This window comes from Neocloeon triangulifer, unplaced genomic scaffold (assembly GCF_031216515.1).
Source record: "Neocloeon triangulifer isolate White Clay Creek 2 clone unplaced genomic scaffold, ASM3121651v1 ptg000014l, whole genome shotgun sequence".
Lineage (NCBI taxonomy): Eukaryota > Metazoa > Arthropoda > Insecta > Ephemeroptera > Baetidae > Neocloeon > Neocloeon triangulifer.
Window position 1 is genome coordinate 11,307,602 of NW_026775556.1, and position 19,805 is coordinate 11,327,406.

Below are 19,805 nucleotides of genomic sequence, written 5' to 3' on the forward strand. Positions count from 1 at the left end.
TGTGTCAACCTGCGAAAACTATATTTCAAAACAGACAATTGTTTAAAAAGTTTGGAGGAAACGTGTATAGGAACCGCGTCATATTTTTGACTCATCTCTCGGAAAGCCGCAAAGCGACGAGTCAAGGCCAAGCACGCGGGTCTGCAGCGGCCGCAAAATATCTTCGGTCACTGTGAGAAACAGTCTGGTGGGTTCAGAGCGCCCATTTATATTGCACGGTGTTACGCTTTTGCACACTCGAGAGAGCGCTTCTCGGGACGGAAACCGAAAGTGACGACGCTTGCGATCCGCAATCGTTATATATTAAATCCCCCAAAATAATTATTTCGCTGGGTGGCACTTACCTTCGATTCGCCGGCCGCAAATGGCACTGCTGAGGCAATTAGTGCGCGGATTTCTTGTTTCGCTGACGCCGGCTCAACCTGTGGGAAAATTTACACACCGCATTAGTGCTGCTTTTATTGCTGCCGCCTCGTTAATTTCCTCAAATGTATATGGTCTAGGAGCCAAATTATGTAATTTTGCGGTAGAGACGCTGCATAATCAGTTGCGGGGTTCGTGTCATCGCAATTTTATTATTTACAAAATAAAGAAAAGGGAAAGTTAATGGCGATTTCTTGTTACAACTCAAGGAAATGCAATCTCCGCTAAATTGAGTAAAAGCCATTTAGATTTGGAAGATTTGAATTGATTGAATTGAAGAAATTGAGTTTAAATAAAAAGAACCTTTTACTGATATTGTATAAATTGAGGCTGTTTCCTGGTAGAAAAATTTCTCTCAATGAAAAGAGGAGTTTGACGACCTATAAAGTTTGGTTATCTACTGAAAATATTCTAGAAAAATTCGATGATAAACAACCTCCCCACGTGATAATTATATTTTTGGCACAGATTATTCTGCTGATTCGCCGCCTTCTTAGAAACCGATTCGAACAAACATATCGCAAAAATAATAAAATTTTATTGCCAAAGCGCCACGCACCAAGAGCTGAATTTCAAACCGCTTTGTTGTATTATACAAAACTACACACATCGCGGCCGCACCCATCAAAAATTTTTCATCTCTCTCGAGAGTGAGTGTGTGAGTTATAATGGACGCGACCTTGGAAGGTATAATACTATGTATCTTTTATTATTACGAGCCCGTGACTATGGATACCGTGTTGGAGATCAGCTTTTCGAGAGTGAGTCGCTTACAGTCCCTCTGCACCAGCGCTCGTGATATTTTTGTACACACAATTACACACTTCCACCTTTTCATTTCGATTTTTCGGCCACTTGCGGCTGCCATCGTACATACGAAAGATATTATCTCGGTTTTTTCTGCTTCTTGGGAGGCTGCTCGTCAGCATTAAGTTTGGTTTCGGTCCAGAAAATTCTTGGATTTCTCGGTGGTTGCTCGGATTGTGCATGCACAAAAAGTGGTATAATGTGGCCTTCCAAGTATTAGATGAGTAAAGTCATGCATCAATTAAGTTAATTCAGAAAACAGTAAGTCGAGAACCTCTTTGCTACCGTCAAAATTAAATTAAATTATTTTCAAATAATGTAAATTTAAAAAAAGTCCTTTTTGGAAATTTTCTTTGAACAGTACAAAGAATCGTTCGGTCTGTTGGAAAAGTTTCCAATGCAGAACGATGTTATCAACTTCCCTGTTCTGCACCGTGATTGTCAAGTGAGTTGTGACAAAAATTCCGTTATCAAGCAGCAATTTATTTCTCCGTCACTTTGATTCAAAGCGATGCTGTGGGTTCAGGCTCAGGTGCAGTCATTTCCACCCACCCCTTAGTCTCGGCAGGGCTAAACATGTGCCTGGGGTTTGGTACAGATCGTCACGGTGCCGCACTTTGCCCGAGACAGCAATAAAAATCGAGAGATGCTCGTTGGGAACAAGTGGATGTTGCAGCTGGTACGATTATTTGTAACAATAACGCGAGGGGCATTTTGGGAGGTCGGGCAGGAGAGGGGCTCCTCGTCAAATCTATTCACTTATATATAGGTAGGTGTATTCAAAACTGGAGCTTTTTGTGGTCATGCGTCCTCGCTCTTAAGACCTGCTATACACGGATGGGGTTCTTCTTTCCCCTCGGCTGAGGAATGCATTGTGTATCATGTTCCGAGAAGAATCGATTTTCTGAAGGGAACTTTCGACTTCGGCGGCCAGAATGGATTGCTACTTTCAAAACTGAGAAACTCTAGCGACAGGAAATCCATTCACAATTCATTCATGAGCGATACAAGCAGAAATTTGTATATTTTGTACAAAGTTAAAAAATATTACTTTGAATTTAATAACCGCTGATTAGAAATAAGAAATTATTACTTTTTGAATTTTCTTAGTGCAATTTATAATGTAATTCAACGTGTCACAAATAACAAAAATAATTGCATAATTAAATCTTTAATGTTCTTGATTAATTTCATTTCTGTTCTCTTGGTGTGTTTATTTAATTCGATGCACTTTTTACATCACTGACCCCTATAGTTCAAAAGTGTTCAATAAAAATGTGTTCTTTTCAACTTGACCTCTCGCGGCCACTTCTTATAGGTCGAAATGCCATTAGAGTGAGCAACGGGCCGTGTGTTTGGACATCTGCTGCGTGTTCGACAGAGACAATACTTATGTAAGAGGAGTGTTCGTTCGCTCAGCCGTATATTATTTGGCTGCGGATAAAAAGCGGCTCCACGATATAAATGTGAGCGTTAATAAAATAAAAGTTGCCAAGCGAATGAGTCATCACGCGAGAATTCGTTTTACACCTTCCCAAAGGTTGCCTTTGCCGTTTATTGTGCATTTTTTGCCCTTCCATGTATATAGTGGAAATGTGCAGCTTTGTCACCGCGTCCAGCCAGGTGCGAAACAAAAAAGGAGGCAGCGGGAAATGAGCAAAAAGTGCCGACGAGCACATGAAACGAGTTGATATTTGACATAACAGTAAATTCGGTCTTGTGCGCGCGGCGCCTCCCACACACCGAGAGATGCAAAACCTCAAGAGCTCCGACGTCGTTGGTCACTCTCGAGAAAACCCGCTCCGTGACACTCGCGTATCGAATGACAGCCGCGCACTGAGCCATTCCTGGCAGTCAAGCAGAAAGTGGCGTAACTTATGCCCTTGTCTTTAAAGATTTTTGCAGTTCAACCATTATTTAAAAACCTTTGTCTACAAACTACATAGCTGATAAGAACAAAAATCAAGTCGACCGCGAGGTTCACTGCGACGGATGAGTTCTTTTTGATTGAAGTTTTAGCAAAATTCTTGCTAGAGACGATGCCGTTTTGACCAACAAATCTTTTTCTTTTCAAATAAATTGTTTTCATCAATTGAAGTAAAAATTTTATTAAAAAAAAAATAAACAACAATAATAATAACTGCAAATGAAAATGTTCTGAATTTATTTGAAGAAGTTGACACTTAAGAAGATGATCATGGAAATGAAGAAGTCGGGCTGTTGCTCGTTGCAAAAATTGTTTATTACTTTGTTTTGGAATAAAAAACAATTTCTGCAACGAGGACTTATTCATTTCCACAGTTCTGAATTTATTTTATATTTTATTAGCTTGGTCGGAAAATTAATGCGTATTTCTATAACGGACTAAAATTCTTAATTTGTGTTTAAGGCGATTTATGGAACCTTTTTACATACAAAAAACTTTTACTGTATTGTAAATTCATATGCAATGCATTACAAAAAAACTTTAACTGCATTGTAAATTCATATGCATGGAAGTGAAAACGAGCTTAAAACTCGCTGAAAAAAATTGCTTTTTATTAAAAAAATGGCTCTACTAGTTTTGGTCACCCTATAATTCATTAGGAAGAAAGAGTAAAAAATAAGATAATTAAAAAATAAATAAAGAATTTTTTCCAACAATATCAGAGACCGTTTTCTTCACCTCCATGATTGTTTCCTTGTGACTGTCAATTTCTTATTAAATAAAATTAATTTGCATGTTTCCAAATTTTTGAAAAAAAAAATGAAGTTAAAAAATTTGATTTTCTACATTAACTCTACAGTTTTTCTTATTTCCATAACAAGCAGATTGTTTTGTTTAAATTTAATTTAATTCAGCATTCAATCTTTTGATAAGGTGCGTTTTTCGCCTATGTATTTATTAAAACCAATAATTTGTCAAGATCTAACTTTCCAATTAATAATCCGGTGTATGATTAAAACGGAGCTACTCTATTTTGAGGCATTTTGGTCTTTTTCACACATTCTGTGGAGTCAAAGGAAGCCGCGCTATTATTCAATTGTCTTTTAATGTGCGTTTTCACTTTCTGAATGGATGCGACAGAAAGAGCCTAATCATCATCGTGCCGCGTAGTTGCTTGGGATGCAATTATTGCTTAATTATCTTGTCTTCCCGCATCAAAAATTTCTCACTGGAATCTGTGGTGTCAACGAATTTGGTCATGCTCGGTAATAAGATTTTTTCAACGCACCGCGCGCTCAAAACGAAATCTCGACATTTTCTTAATTGGTGCATCTCGCATCTGCAGCTTTTGATATAAAAACTTTTTGTCGTCATGCAGTTATTAAACTCTGTTTTGTTTTGGTGCACTTAACTTTCTCGCTCATTGAAAATTACCCCACTAAAAAAATAAAAAACAATTAAATCGCAACAGGTGAGCATTTTAATTCTTACGGCATTAATTATAGGCTCTTTAATGCGCCAGGTTTTAAGCATTTTTTTTCACTTTCTCGCAAATCAGTGCAGCCGAAATTGAGCAAAAGTCGTGTCGCGTGACGAAAGGTGGTTCTTTATGTAACCCGACACCATTAGGAGCGATTGATTGAGTTAGTCGGATCAGGTGCAGCCCATCTGGTGCGAACACAATAATTTGTGGTGAAAGTGATGCCAAATCAGGGAGTCAAAATTCAAAAGAAATGGAGCAGATTTTAGATATTTACGCTATTTATCGTATCTACATCATGTCCTGTCAGCTGTTCAACAACTTGATTCAAAAGCCATACTTCACTCATTTTCATATCAACCGAGACTGATCATTGGAAGAGATTAAACGACATGAGTCAAGCAGCCTTTCTATTGAAAGGTTTACTATAATAATTATAAGTAGTAATTCATCAGAACTATTAGATAATTTACACAATTGTCTTATTCAATTTTTATTTTAATTTAAATTTAGTTAATTTGTGGTAGTGCTTACACCATTTGAGTAAAATTGAGTGAATTTGTGTCTTAAAATGAAAATATTAATGCTTTTAAAGCAAAGCTGAAATTATTCTAGCAATAATTATGTTTTTCTTCTCCATCTGATTTTAATTTTTTTTCTTTCATTGCATTTAGTATGAGCTCTTATATGAAGCATAGTTGCCTTGTAACTTGTAACAAACACAATTAACATTATCTTGATAATTGAATTGATAGCTTAATTTTAAAATTTCGATATTTAAATTCCATTTCTCACACAATTTCAGTTACTGCATGAAAATCTTATCTCAAATACTTTTGAAATTCGTTGAAAAATAACCTAAGAATCGCCTGTGAATGATACAAAAAATTAGTATTTCAAAACGGATTTTTTTCAAATCTGATTGTTGAAACCGTTGAAACTATTATCCACTGCAAGATTATTTAAGAGTTTGAGCTTTTCAAGTGGCGAGCCGCGTCTCTGGTCTCTAACCCGCGCTCGGCGTGTACAGTAATGATAAACAGCAATGCTCCTTGGCGCGCGTACCTGTGGCCGAGGATCCGGGCTGCTGCTGCCGACGCCGCTCCTCCGCTGGAGATTTCAACGCCGGACGCATTTCGGCCGATTATCCGAGGTCGGGGCCGTTCTTCGGGGCCGCTCACATAGTGGCCGTTGGGCCGGGTGAGCCGCGAAAGGGACAAGCACAAAAACACACGCGGAGCAAACGGAGCTGGTTGCGAGGGGACGCAGGCTGGAAAACTGACTGCCTGGCGTCCACCTGTGAGTGAGTACCTGAGACCTGAGAGTCTGTTCCAGTGAGTGCGCCGCCTCCCCGTCGCCCCGGGCCATTATCTTCTCACGAGAGATTCCTTCCCACCACCACGCCAGCCAGCCGCGCGGCCTCTCGGCCGCCCATTATCCTTTTTATTGCTGCTCTCTCAGGGCAGTGCGTCAGGTGCTGTGCCAGACGAAGAACCTGAAGCAAAAATTATGGAAAATTTTATTATTGCAGTAAATTAAGAGAGTTTTAAACTTGTTACATCTTAAAAGGTAAACATTTTTGTAGCAAAATTTCCTAAATTTTTAAACACATTGTTCAATTAATTTCTTCATATTATTATATAATATAAAATTTAAAAGTTATTATTCTATCTTGCTCTAACATATTTGTATTCAATAGAAGCTTAGTCTTGTAATTCAAAAATTGAGGCTTATCACAGTCCCTATTAAATATTCAATTGCGTTTATTTTTAATTTTAATTAAAAATATAAAAACGTGGAAAACTTTAATAAAAGAACACACTCTCTTTAAGTTTTTTCGCTTTAAAATTTGAACTTCTTCACGTTCCAGCTTTAATGCCTGAGTGTTAATTTTTATTGCTCTTACTATTTAAATTCAGTTTAAAATAATATAAATCCCAAATTAACTTAGGAAGAAGCATACTAATAATTTTCAATTTAGCAGAAGCAATAAACACTTTTGCACTGCCCAAGTGACATCGCGCTCTGTCTTCTCTCGACGACTCCCCTGTTGCCCCCTTGGTCCAGCTAGCCTGCTTGTGATCTTGAATTTACACAGATTTTTATGATGTGGCCCTTTTTCCTATACCTTCCTGGATGATTCTGGTGATTCATTATTGAGGGTCATGGGAATCGGAAATGGAAAGATCGGCCTCTTTGAAATTACACCTGTCTGTAGGGGCGGGGGAATATTTTGGTAAATCAATATCGCCATTCATCATCTTTTTCTCACAGACTTGTTTATTCTCCCCGCAGCTCACGTCAGACGTTTGGTCTTAAAAGTATTTTATTTCAGAAAGAGACGGATCAACCCTTTGATAAATGTGTGAAATTTTTAGTTTTTAGGATTTATAATATGAAATAAAAATTAAAAATTAAATGTTCACAAAGAATTCAAATTTGTTATTATGTCTTCAAATAATAAGAAAAATTGTGATTATATAATTGAATGTAAAAAAGTAGCGTACATTATGACCAATAGCATAAAAATAAGCCTTTTTATTTTTTAGAGATAAGTAAAAAAGAATAACGTATATTTGTTTGTATACGTAAAATTTTCCTTTAAAACATATTTTTTTTTCATTGATTTGCTTTAGTAGATTAAAATTTAAAAATATATCTTCAATTTTCAGTTATTTATAATTTAAAAATATTGTTGCCTGTTTTGGTTACACATTTATTTCAATTTTATAAAGTGTTTTTAGCCGTGAAATGAACTTAATGATCTTATTGCTACTTAATATGTTATTTTTTCTAACCCTAGAAAATAATAATCATAAAAAATTATAAACATTAATAATATTCCAAATCTCTAATGTAAGAAATAATAAAAAATTTTCCTCACTGGTAGAGTTGATGAGTTGAATATCCTAATGAGAAAATAGCTTACTGTGCGCCATCTATTGCACGTCTGCTCACCTAGGGAACTGCGCAATGTTTACCCTTTTGCAGACATAAGCAGAGTTGAGCTGGGTGTCAACAAAATCTGCATTGAGTTGTTGGTTCACATGATGTGATTTGAGATTAGCACGTCGTGCCATGGCCAATTTTCTGCAGCACCGAAATGAAATCGGGCTGCAGATCCCGTACGTCGAGAGAGACAACAAAGTGACCATTTACGTGATCCACGTAACTATGGGACCAGTCAGATGGCAGGTTGGTGACTTTGAAAGGGCAATGGCCCAAGCTCAAACTTTGGATTTAAACCTGTTGGAAACGTTAAGCTGCTATTAAGCTATTGCAATTAGCAACTCTTGTTCACACGTCATAAAATTTCATCATTCTAAATAGACGTGGAGTAATGAACGATACAATTAAATGAAATTAAAATTGCATGCAACTTCGGAATATTTAAAAAGTCAAAGAATAAAAAAAGGCGTATCGCATAGCTAGAAGTGATATATTAAAAAAAAAGACATCACATTAAAACAAAGATTAGTTTGACCATTAAATCTCATATAAAGCAATATAAGGCCTCCTTAGTAATTAGAATAAAAAAATTTTAAATTCATTTTTTAAATAGTTTAAAATTATATTTTTTATATCAATGTATTTAATTTTCTCTCAATGAAAATAACTTTAAAAAAATGTATCCTACTTTTAGGTAAAGCACAGATATAGTGCTTTCGCAGCCCTCCATGACATCCTTGTTGCGGACCATGGCGTGTCCAAAGAACTCCTTCCACCAAAAAAGGTGATCGGGAACCAGGACCCTGTTTTCATCGAGAAGAGACGAGCAGCCCTCGAAACCTATCTGCAGTCCGTGACCAACTTCTTGAAAATCGCAATGCCTCAGGAGTTGGCATACTTTCTGCACTTCCACCAGTACGAGGTGCTCTATTTGCTGCAGAGCTTGGCCCTCCAGTTCTTCAACGAGGGCGACCTTCTCTTGCAAAACAGCACCTCTTTTAAATTTACACCACTTCAGGTACAAGATTAACCATTTAAAATTTGGATTAATTAAATCGTCATTTAAATTTTTTTAGTTACACGCTATCAGTGAAAGACTGCGCCAACCTTGTCCGCCAGTGGACGTTCCGGACAAAAGACTTGACTTCAGCCATGTTCTGGATTTTTGCTGCCAGCTCACTATGGTTGAAGTTGAGGGCAGCAATTATCCACTGAACAACAGCAGTCTCATACCAAATAAACTGCCCTTCAACCTGAGCGCCTTCAAGAGTGTGCGTCACCTTGTCATGGGCGAGGTGGACGTCACGCAGATCAAAGAAGCGCAGAACATCAGGGCGCACGTCCACTCCCTTGCTGTGCACCACTCGCAATTGAGATCCGTGGCCACAATAGCAATGTGCGACGCCCTTCACAAAGATATCTGCTCGGCCGGAGAGAATTATATTTGGCATAGGTTAGTTCAGCTTTTATTTAAAAGCATTTTTTTTTTAAATATATTTTTATTTAAGTTAAAAGTCAAAAGTTATGAATTAAGATAAAAGTTCTTAATTAATTACTTTTAACTTAAACTCAAATTAAATGAAAGCTTAGCAATGGATTTTAGTAAAGAATTTGTAAATAATAATAAAATTTATTAAAGAGTGTTTGAATTTTTTTACAGATTGACAGAGTTGGACCTGAGTTTTAATTATCTAGAAGAAATCGACGAGTCGTTTCGTATAATGCCCCATATTAAGAAGCTGAAGCTCAGCCACAACAAGCTCAACCAAGTCACAGGTCTGACCCACTTGCCCCAGCTCTCAGAACTGAACCTTTCTGCGAACGCCTTCTACTCGATCAAAGACCTGCACACCTCTTTGGGCAACGTGGTTCACCTCGACTTGTCGGAGAACCACATAAGTACCTTGGGAGGATTTTCGAAGCTATACTCGTTGGAGAGACTTGAACTCGCCAGCAATGCGGTTTCGGACGTGTCGGAAGCACGCCACCTAAGCGCCCTTCCAAATCTTGAGTACTTAACCCTGACTGGAAATCCTGTGTCTACGACTGTAGACTACAGGACGCGTGTTTTGGAGCGGTTTGGAAATAGGGCTGCTGACATTTGTCTAGACAATGAGAAGCCAAATCAGAAGGAATTAGATACTATTGCAATACTGCAGGTGCTCAGAGTGGTCAGGGAGGGTAGGACACCCCCTCCGAGGACGCCAAGGTACAGCTAAGATGGTGTCCATCAAGTCATTCCAAAGCTTCCCCACAAATATATTAATATTGATAATTGTTGGTATTAACAAATTTTTCACATACATGATCTAAATATCGTTATTTGTTTTTAACCAGTGCTCCGTTCTCTGTTGATTTCACGTTGAGTGTACCAATATTTATTAACTTTGTATTTCGTGTACAACATAATATTATCTAAATAAACAAAATATTTAATACTTGGAGCAATTTGAATTTGAAAACCATGATAAAATGATGTTTTGAATATTTAATTAAATAAGAAACTTGATTAACGAGTAACGGGAGTTTATTGGTTATCAGCACATTTGACCAAATAAATAACATTCAACAAAACCATCGGATGTTGCAAAGCATGCTACAAAGGGCAAGTTACGGATTTAAATGAAACAAAGGGCACCTCATGAAGATAGGCAAGAGAAGTTTCAAAAGAATGGCCCACTAATCAAAATTGTGCTTTTTTCATCTACAACCATTATTTGTCCGCTGGCATTGATATACATCCAATATTTATCAACTAGCCAAATTAAATTTCATTTGAATGGCTTGATTGACTAACTAGAGGGTTGTGATGACTTCCTAAGGAAGTCTCAAATGCCAACTCTAGCTTTTATTGAAGATGGAACTCCTCCTAATATCATGCGAGATGGGTCTTCTAAGATATCTCTTAGGCCAGCAAGGAACTCTGCTGCTTGTTCTTCGTCAATCGCCCTTCTGTCGTAGCTCAAAGTCACACACATGCTTTGCACTGGTTTTCCATCAGAACCTTTTACATTCAAGATATTATATAAGTAAACATTAATAGAACAAAATTTAGGAATACCTAATATCAGACGACCAGCGCCGACTGCCAAAATGCTGCACTGAGGAGGGTTTATGATGGCACTGAAGAAATTTATTCCAAACATTCCCAGGTTAGAAATGCTGTAGATAATTTTATTAATTAAAATAATTAAATTCACATGTATTGCTTTACGTAAAACTGCCGCCCTGGAATTCGTTAAGCTGGAGTTTTCCTTGCTTTGCTCTTGCTGCTAAATCTCGGACAACGGCTGAGATTTCCTGCACGCCTTTATCACTGGCTTTTTTTACTATGGGTGTTATGAGGCCTGTGTCAGTGGCAACCGCAATCGAGACATCAACGTCGGGTACCGGAACAGCCTGGGATACAAATTTATCACATGAATTAAATTAAATAATTCATGAATATTCAATTTATTTAATTATTACCTGCTCTCCGTTCCAAATGCAATTAATGTTAGGATATTGTCTGAGTGCAGTAGCGACGCCTTTGATGATAAAATCATTGACAGATGTGGCGATGCCCTCAGATTTTAAAACCTTTCGCAATCTGAGCACCTCGGAGATGTCACAGTCAATGCTTCCGTATGAGTGTGGAATTGTCGACTACAAAACCATCAATACAAGGTATGAAATTGTTTATAATAATATTAGATGTGTGATTACCTTTGATTGTGATAATCTCTTAGCAATAGTTTTTCGCATGCTGGTCAATTCTACATCAACAAATTTGCTTCCGCTCTTAGCAGGTTGTCTGGCTTTTGAAGCAGGAGCCACGGACACAGCAGCTGCTGTCGGTTTGGCAGCAGCAGGCAAAGAAACTAATTTTTCAAGTCAATATATTGGTCAATAACTTTAGTTTAGGATTTTTGATTATTTTAAACCTGTTTGAGGTGGCTTAGGTTTCAGGCCTTTCTGGTTAACTAAATTTAAAATGTCTCCTTTCAAAAGATTGCCTTTTGGTCCTGTGGCAGGGACGTCCGATGCATCAAGCCCAAATTGCTGAAGAAGTCGATGGACAGCTGGGCCTTGAATACTGTTTTAAAGAGGGTTAAATTGATTAATATTTCTTTTTAATTATATTATATTATTTTTACCCAGCATGACCGACAGAGTGTTTTGTGGCTGAACTGGCAGTCTGAGAACTTTGACTAGCAGCTGGTTGTGTTTCTGAAGATGAAGAAGGTGCAGCATCTGCAGCTGGCATTTCAACGTCCTTCCAGTTTTCACCTTCAGCCACCATCAAAGCAATCAAAGTTCCTACTTTGATGTCTTTAGCATCATCACCAATCTAATAAAACAATCGCTTATAAAAATCAAGCCAACTTAAAAAAAAAAACAAACACATCATACCAAAATTTTGGCCAGAATTCCTTCTTCCTCAGTTTCAAAAGAAACAATTGCCTTGTCTGTCTGGATGTCACACAAAACGTCGCCGGCTGCAATCGGGTCGCCCTCCTTTTTCATCCATTTGACAATTGTACCCTCGGCCATGGTCGGTGACAGAGAGGGCATCTTGATTTCAGCGCCAACCACTGCAAAAATTATGCATAAGAGTAAGTTTCTGGTCAATCATATCAGTTGCCCTCTGCTAAAGTGCAGAAGGGCATTGAACAAAACATAATTTTAAACCAAAGGAATTATGAAACTTACCAAACAGGGCAGGGGAGTGGCGGAAACCATGCTCGAGTTTGATCCTAAACCTGATTTTCGGCTGCAAAAGTGTCGGAATCAACTTGTTTGTGACCTGACGGCCAAGACGGCCTGTTAATGCAGCGGCCATCGCAGCCGACCCTGACAGACAGATGACCCTTTTGTCATTCGTCAACAAGGCGGACGGTTTGGATTTCGGTGCTCGGCGCGAGATTGAAACAACCGGTTTAAATTCTCTTTCGTCCTCTTAAATTATGTTTTCTGTATCGAGTTATACAAAAATATTCAAACAAGAGCGAAAAATTTAAATTTTTTTAAAATTACATTCATTAATTTAAAAAGAAATGAAAATTGTAGCACAAAAATTAAAATAATTTATTGTAGGGCAATTACAGTGACATCTAGTTATGGGGCGTGAAGTTATAAGTTCCAAAAAAAGACGTTGCAGTCAGCGCTGCAGTAGTGCCGAATAAAAACAACCACGGAAAAATCACGTTGATCGTGTTTTCTCCAAAATTTGCAATTTATTCCCTAATTAAGAGACTGTGATTTAAACTAGTCCAAAGTCCAAAACCTCTAATTCCGTAATAAGTGACCCTTGTAAGATATCTCCAGAGAAAATTCTCGAAAATCTCCACATCTGCCAATCGCCGTGTTCTCCACTTGACATTTTCCATATCCACCCACACAAACAACAAGACAGGTTCGTCTTCAAAGAAACCCTAAACATTTATTTGCTAATTCTTCTAAATTAAATTTATTCGCCAGCTGGCAAAATCAAAAGCGTGGCGCCGTCGCATGAAAGGATTGCTTTGAAATCCAGCCGCCAGAAATCGATCGAAGAATTTGCCTGCAACATAGACAACTGGCCCGACCCGCAAGTGGTGCACGTTGCAGACTACCAAAGCAGCGCAGAAGAGTCGGACCAAGTGACCATGAGCGAGCAGTGAGGATCGTCAGTCGCTTCTCGAACCTGCGTTGTAGCGCACAATCGTACGGAAGTAACAACCAGGATCCGCGAATAATGCGAGGTGTCCAAGAATTGCCCCACTGTCCAGTGACCATTGAAGAAAATGAAATCAAAAATGGAGCTGCCGAGGTGCTCAAGTTCATCCGACCAAAATGGGAAAAGGATCAAATTAATTATAAGGTATGATATTTTTTTTAAACGATTAATTTACTCAAAGTTAATAAATATTTTCAGTCTCAAAAATTTGCCAAAGTTGCTAATTATTGAAAAAATATTTTTTCTAATATTGCAACTCTCATTAAACTATAAAACTACAAAGTAATAATAATAATTGTAATATCACGCAAATGACTCATTGAGTGTTTTATTTTAAAAATAATTATCGCAGCAAGCTTAATTAGTTTGTATATATTTTTTGCTGCAACTTCGTGCATTCATTCAGCAAGAGTGTTTTGCGTGCATTTGCGAGAGTGCACTGCGTTAGCTGCCCGACCTCCAGCGTGCAAGGTCGCCACCTAGCTCTGGGAAAAACATTTTTTGAGCCTTGGCTGGTCGAGTAGTTTGAGTCGATTTGACCTCTGAGGTGCAAAAATAAGCTCTAGCAGAGATGGCAATAAAAATGTTAAGCTCTTCCTTTTTTTATGACGCAGATAAGGAAGGCGTTTCGATTAGAAGAAGCTTTAAGCTCTTTTGAGCTATCCTGATACAATTAATTGTTTTTTCATTTATTTTTTCATATCAAATTAATTACAAGAATATTTAACGCTTTGTATTACTTAAGCTTTTTTTAGTTCAAGGTTTTGTGAAAAAAAAGAAAATAAAATAAAATTATAAAATGAGAAAGATTCAGCTGTGGTTTACACATGTGGATAGATTTTATCACCAAATTGTCTGGTGATTCGCAATCATTGACAAATTCAATCGATACCGGCTGGGAAGCACAAAACAAGATTAATAATACTTGTATATATGAACCCATATTACTCACACCACTCTAGTGATGCAAATTGAAGATATTTGCACACATCACGGAATTTGCTGATAAAAATGCAAAACCGTGTCTGCGCAGCATCAAACATCACCACGTGACGCACGCATTTTAGCGCGGCGTATTGCAAGTGGAAGCGAATCTGCTAATCGAGTGTTTGCAAGTGCTGGACAACCACACTAATTAGTCAGTCAGAGCGCGGGAATTTGGATCACTTAGCACGACCACTCACGAGCTCCCAGAGCCTTGCGAAATCTCGGCGCTTTGCCGGATGAATTAGAAAAAGCGGAGTCAGATGAAATGGACTTCGTTCGACCTCATGACCTTACTCATCCCTTTGCTACACTTGTATTCACAAATTAATCTTATAGGTCAAACAAGGTTAAGTTAAAAAAGAAACAAGAGCAGATTAAAAATGGACCCAGAAACTATACAAAATTAATCGATTTGATGCAATGAATTTTTTATGCAGAAAAAATGGACCGATCAATTCCGTGTTAAAGGAGAAGATTTGACCCCAGAATTTAACAATCAAACAAAGGCTTCACTTAATTATAATTAATCAGTCAGAAGTCCCTTGATTTCAGTTCCTTAAAGAAACGATTTCTTTTTTAATTTTGTTAAACATTCACTGCCAATAAAATATTAACTGTGAAATAGTTAAATTGAAAATTTGAACTTAAAGTGAATAATCATAAAAATTGAATCTGGTCTAAACCATGTTGAAAAAAATAAAAATAAATGAAGGAAAAGTACTTTTATTCAACAAGGGGTTGTGAGAAGTTAGGTTGAGTTTCTATTTTAAGATGAATTAGATTTTGATTTAGTTGAAAGTAAAAATAAAAATAAGCAAAATTATTTGGACAAAAATTGAATAATTTAAAACATTTGTTTGTTTTTTTGCTTCAGATGTTTACGGACGGAATTACAAACAAGTTAGTTGCCTGCAGTTACAAGAATGGAGACGACCTGCAAAACACAGACGACGTGGTTCTGGTTAGAGTTTACGGTGCCAAAACTGACCTGCTTATCGACAGACAAGCTGAGACAAGGAATCTCAAAGTAATTACTGTAACGGTTAACGAATTTCTAAACAAGGCAACCTAAATCAGGAATAAGCCGGCGTTTACTCAAAATATGATTTTGTATTTATAACTTTTAATTCCGCAGGTCATGCACAACGCCGGCTACGCTCCTCGGCTTTATGCCACTTTTGAGAATGGTTTAGCCTACGAGTATGTTCCCGGTGTGACCCTCAACACGGACACCTGCAGATCCCTGTCCATCTACCCGCTGGTTGCGTCCATGTTGGCCAGAATGCACAGACTGGAGTGTGGTGAAATGCCAAAGGAGGCCATGGTGTGGACCAAGTGCCGACAGTTCATACAACTGGCGCCCGACGTTTTCATGGATGCAGCCAAACAGAGGAGGTAAAAATCAAAAAGACTTTTTCAAATCAAACAAGATCTTTCAATTGTGTTTGAATTTATATTCCACTTACCCTGATGGTTTTTTTAGTCCTCTACATATTCCTCTATGATATTGTAGGAATAAAACCATTTCTTCCTCTACATGTCAATAACCATAGAGGAAAAGCCGAATAATTCAAACCCAATGAATATGTCCTCAATTGTGAAATTCTTACTATAAGCCCATGTGGAATAATAATTGTCACTATCCTCCCCCTATCTGAAGAAAAAAATAATAATGTTGCTAATTTTTTAAAACACACAATTTTAGATTTTTTTTAATAATAAAATGTCTGTGTAGCTATATATTAAAATTTAATAATTTTTAAATTGATTCAATTAGGTTTCTTAATATTAAAATCACTTCTCAGGTTCATCCAATTGAAGTTGCCAAGCAAAGCTGAATTGTTCAAGGAATTTTCAAGCCTGGAGGAAAATCTGAAACAGCTCAAAAGTCCTGTTGTCTTTTGCCACAATGATTTGTTGCTTGGAAACATGATTTACAATGACGGGAAAAAGGCAGTTACTTTCATTGACTACGAGTACGCAGCTTACAACCACCAGGCTTTTGATATCGGCAACCATTTTAACGAGTTTGCAGGCAAATATAAAAATTTTGATATGAGTGATTAATTTTTGTTAGTAAAATTTTGCCTTTTCAGGACTGAGCAATGTTGACTACAACCTATACCCTGACGAAGACTTCCAGCGGGCCTGGATCAAAGTGTACCTGAGCGAGTTCAACTCATCAGCGGAGGTGAAGGAGGAAGAAATTCAAGAGCTTTACATTCTGGTCAACAAATTTGCCCTGACGTCTCATTTTCTTTGGGCAACATGGGCCTTCGTACAAGCAGAACACTCAACCATTGACTTTGATTATCTAAAGTCAGTTTCAAATTCGAAGTAGATTAATAAAAAAATTTATTTATAAATCTAATTATTCTAGGTACGCATCCGATCGGCTCAATGAATATTTCAAGAGAAAGGACCAATTTCTCGCCATGAAGTGAGCATACTGGGGCCAATATGAGTCACTTTGTGACTTTGTTTTGTCTAAGCAGAACCTTTTCATGTTATATGTTAGTCACCCATGAAATTATTGTACTCTTTTGCAGCCCTCGAGTCATTTTATTTTGTTAACGCATGCATTGAGAATAAGTTCTTGTCATTTTTAGCATTCCTAGTACTTAAAACTGGATCTGGACGAGTACGATCTGATAATTCATTTCGCCACAGCATTTACTAGGAGCATATTATTTAGAGATCCAGCCTTAATGATTTTTTTTTTTTGTGAGAGGCACAATTGAACTTAATTTTAAATAATTCCAAATTATAGTTAAATTAAGTTTTAAGCTGGGTTGAATGTGGTCAGGAAGTTTGTTAAATTGTCTGTTTTAAAAGTCTATCTCGATTTTTAATTATTCTGGGAGTTGCTAATTGTTATCTTTCAAATCTTGTTATTTGAAATTTCTCTGTAAAGGTGAAAATTTAAAATCCCACAAGGCGAAGCATTTTTAAGAATCAGTAATATGTAATCTGTAAGCAGCCCTTTTCACTCTCTAAACATCCGTTTAAGGATATATTCAAACCGTTGTATTCTCAAATAATGTTCATATATTTCCAATTTTGAATTTCGAAAAATATTTGCAGGTCCTTTCTAAATGTATTTGTATGAAATTTCCAAGTAAATTAAAGCTGGCTTTCTACATTTAAAACTCAACCAAAAACTACAGCTAAGAATGAGCTTTTTCAATGTGGAATTATTAGATTTACTAATAAATCAATGGATTTACTCTACACCAATCAAAACATAATTGCACTTGCTGTAAAACATTACATTACTAATACTAACAGTGTCCAAATTAATTATAATGATTATAAAGTGAGAGTATAATTATATTATTATTACTTCAAATGAAATTCTGAGGCCATGTTGTGACACATTTGATATTTTAAAATGTAAGAAATTTTTAAGCATGCTGTTGATAAATACTGTAATGAAGGACAAATTAAACTTATGAGTCAAGAAAAATATAATATGGACATGTGTTCTTTTTAAAATAGCTAGATAATGATGCTTTTTTTTCTTTAAGTAATTTCATCATTATATTATTATTATTATGTGCATGCATTGTGGAAGATGGAGAAATGAGGTTTCCGAGTTAATTATAATGTATATTTTTATTTCTTATTGCTTTAACCGGTTTTAACCATGGTGGCTAATGGTTGAAGGTAAAAAGAAAAAAGAATTGTAAAAGAGGGAACTTAAATGGATGTTAAATTATCTCATTACAAATTCAAATTCATAATCTGCAATACGCTATTTTTGGTAATCTGTGTATGCGTGTGCTTTTGAATTTCTTTTATATTATATTATTACATTATTACGGTTAATTGTATGATATTTCATTCGGAAAATTTCTCAGAATCTGAAATGAAAATTTAAAAAATGTACTCACATAATTTCTGAAGGTAAAATGAACGCTTTCCCACAGGCAACTTTCCTGAGGCGAAATAATGTATAATCCAAAAAGCCTGAGGCCACTAGGCACAGTCACATTATGTTTTTTTTCGTTCTTTTCTTCTTCATAACAAACATCTCACGAATACACGCTGCATTTCTTTTAACAACACTGCACAAAAATAAAAGAAGGTGCCCAACTCCATTTTAACACTTTTCTGCGACCAGTATCCAATTTCCACGTGTGTGCGCAGAGAGCTGAATAAATTCCAACCCTGGCTGATTGCCGGTCACTTCCTCTCGCACCGCATGAGGTCTATCACTTTTCACTCTTGTTCTGACTTGTTCAAACACCATCTCCAGCTTCCTAGTAAACGCGCCTCACATGCACTCTGCAATATACCGACCGATTTCGTTATTGAAATGTTTCATTGTAAGACCAAAAGTCCAAAAGTAATTTAGACATTCCTCAAAACAAAATTCCTCCTGCCTGCCTCGCAACGAACAGAAAGAAGGGGCTAAAAGCGGAGGGGGTTTTTCCAGCAACTCCTCCATAAACACATCCATAGTATAATTTTTTTTATCACCCTTCCCTCACCTTTCTCGCGCTCTCCAGCGAGTCCAGCGCACCACTCTGCACTCAACTCTTTCCATCTTTCCTCATTCGCCCGATTGACCGATTCGTCGTTCGAGTGCTTTAAATGCAGTATTTGCGTGTAAGACTTCGTGGACATATAATCGCAAGGAAAGTTGGACTGGAAGTGATTCTACAGCGATCTGCAGTTTGTTTTGATGCTGGGAAAATGAGTTTGTTCACTGATTCCACCTGACTGTCATGAGGCTGCATATAAATTGCTGAAGCGCAGGTATGTACATGAATTCTGAATTCTAATATTGTGTACTTAAATTTTATCGAATTTAAAAAAAAAAGTTCATGATTATGACTTTTAACTTAAATAGTATAAATTATATAATTATTAAAGCTTATTCATTAAACATGCCACAGAAATAATGGGTTTTGATAACACTAATTTTTAATTACAATCAATTTATGATACCAAATTAAATTACTTATTTTCCTCAATGTCTATGAATTAAGTATTAAAGCTTCACAACAGCGTTAAAAAAGCAAGAAACACGCGCGTAATGTTTCCGTTGCAAACTTTCCACACTGCAACCACTCTGAATATTATTAATTAATTATTTTTACTGACAGCAATTGAAAATTATATAAATTTCATGTCGAGTTAATATGCTAAGAAAAGATTTAAAGATAAAATTGCTAAATGACAAAATAATTAAAATCATAAATAAATCCTCTTAATTGTTTGGTTTGAATTGTTTTAAGACTTTAAAAGATTTTTATTACGTTGAAATAAGCATGTTTTTTATATATACGTTTTGCAACAAAAAAACGTGACGTTTAGATATTTTTTTATTTCGTAAACAAATTAGTATAATTAATAATTTTAATATCTAAAGAATACTTTAAATACTTTATTATCCTAGTGCTACGGCAAATATTTCATAATTTATATTGTATATAGCATAAAAAAATTAGCCATAATTATTGTTATCACAAGAAAAACTAGTAATAATGACATCACTTATACAACATCTATTGCTCTTAAAAGCCGCT

General features: G+C 36.6%; 4 protein-coding genes across 4 annotated transcripts in view; 2 read left to right on the top strand and 2 right to left on the bottom strand.

The window, feature by feature from the left end:
• LOC132201047 (uncharacterized) overlaps positions 1-5,977 on the bottom strand; it is a 66,889-nt gene extending 60,912 nt beyond the window's left edge. The window contains exons 1-2 of the mRNA XM_059626920.1: positions 5,703-5,977; positions 345-422 (exon numbers count right to left, since the gene is read on the bottom strand). The gene's annotated coding sequence lies outside the window, so the exon portion shown is untranslated. The remainder of the gene's footprint in view (positions 1-344; positions 423-5,702) is intronic.
• A 1,633-nt stretch (positions 5,978-7,610) lies between these two features.
• Positions 7,611-10,024, top strand: LOC132200033 (nischarin). The gene is made up of 4 exons (XM_059625198.1): positions 7,611-7,832; positions 8,281-8,604; positions 8,663-9,039; positions 9,247-10,024. The coding sequence occupies exons 1-4, from the start codon at positions 7,716-7,718 to the stop codon at positions 9,803-9,805; spliced, it is 1,377 nt and encodes a 458-aa protein (XP_059481181.1). The 5' UTR covers positions 7,611-7,715; the 3' UTR covers positions 9,806-10,024.
• A 71-nt stretch (positions 10,025-10,095) lies between these two features.
• LOC132201048 (pyruvate dehydrogenase protein X component, mitochondrial-like) lies at positions 10,096-12,478 on the bottom strand. The gene is made up of 9 exons (XM_059626921.1): positions 12,279-12,478; positions 11,979-12,160; positions 11,723-11,916; positions 11,510-11,661; positions 11,292-11,446; positions 11,055-11,231; positions 10,801-10,985; positions 10,648-10,748; positions 10,096-10,590 (listed from the first exon to the last, which is right to left on the bottom strand). Exons 1-9 carry the CDS (start codon positions 12,406-12,408, stop codon positions 10,415-10,417), a joined length of 1,452 nt encoding a protein of 483 aa, XP_059482904.1. The 5' UTR covers positions 12,409-12,478; the 3' UTR covers positions 10,096-10,414.
• A 247-nt stretch (positions 12,479-12,725) lies between these two features.
• On the top strand, positions 12,726-17,888 carry LOC132201050 (ethanolamine kinase). Its single transcript, XM_059626924.1, has 7 exons — positions 12,726-12,981; positions 13,047-13,428; positions 15,146-15,298; positions 15,407-15,666; positions 16,077-16,306; positions 16,368-16,590; positions 16,652-17,888. The coding sequence occupies exons 2-7, from the start codon at positions 13,303-13,305 to the stop codon at positions 16,713-16,715; spliced, it is 1,056 nt and encodes a 351-aa protein (XP_059482907.1). The 5' UTR covers positions 12,726-12,981; positions 13,047-13,302; the 3' UTR covers positions 16,716-17,888.
• The last annotated feature ends 1,917 nt before the right edge of the window (positions 17,889-19,805 follow it).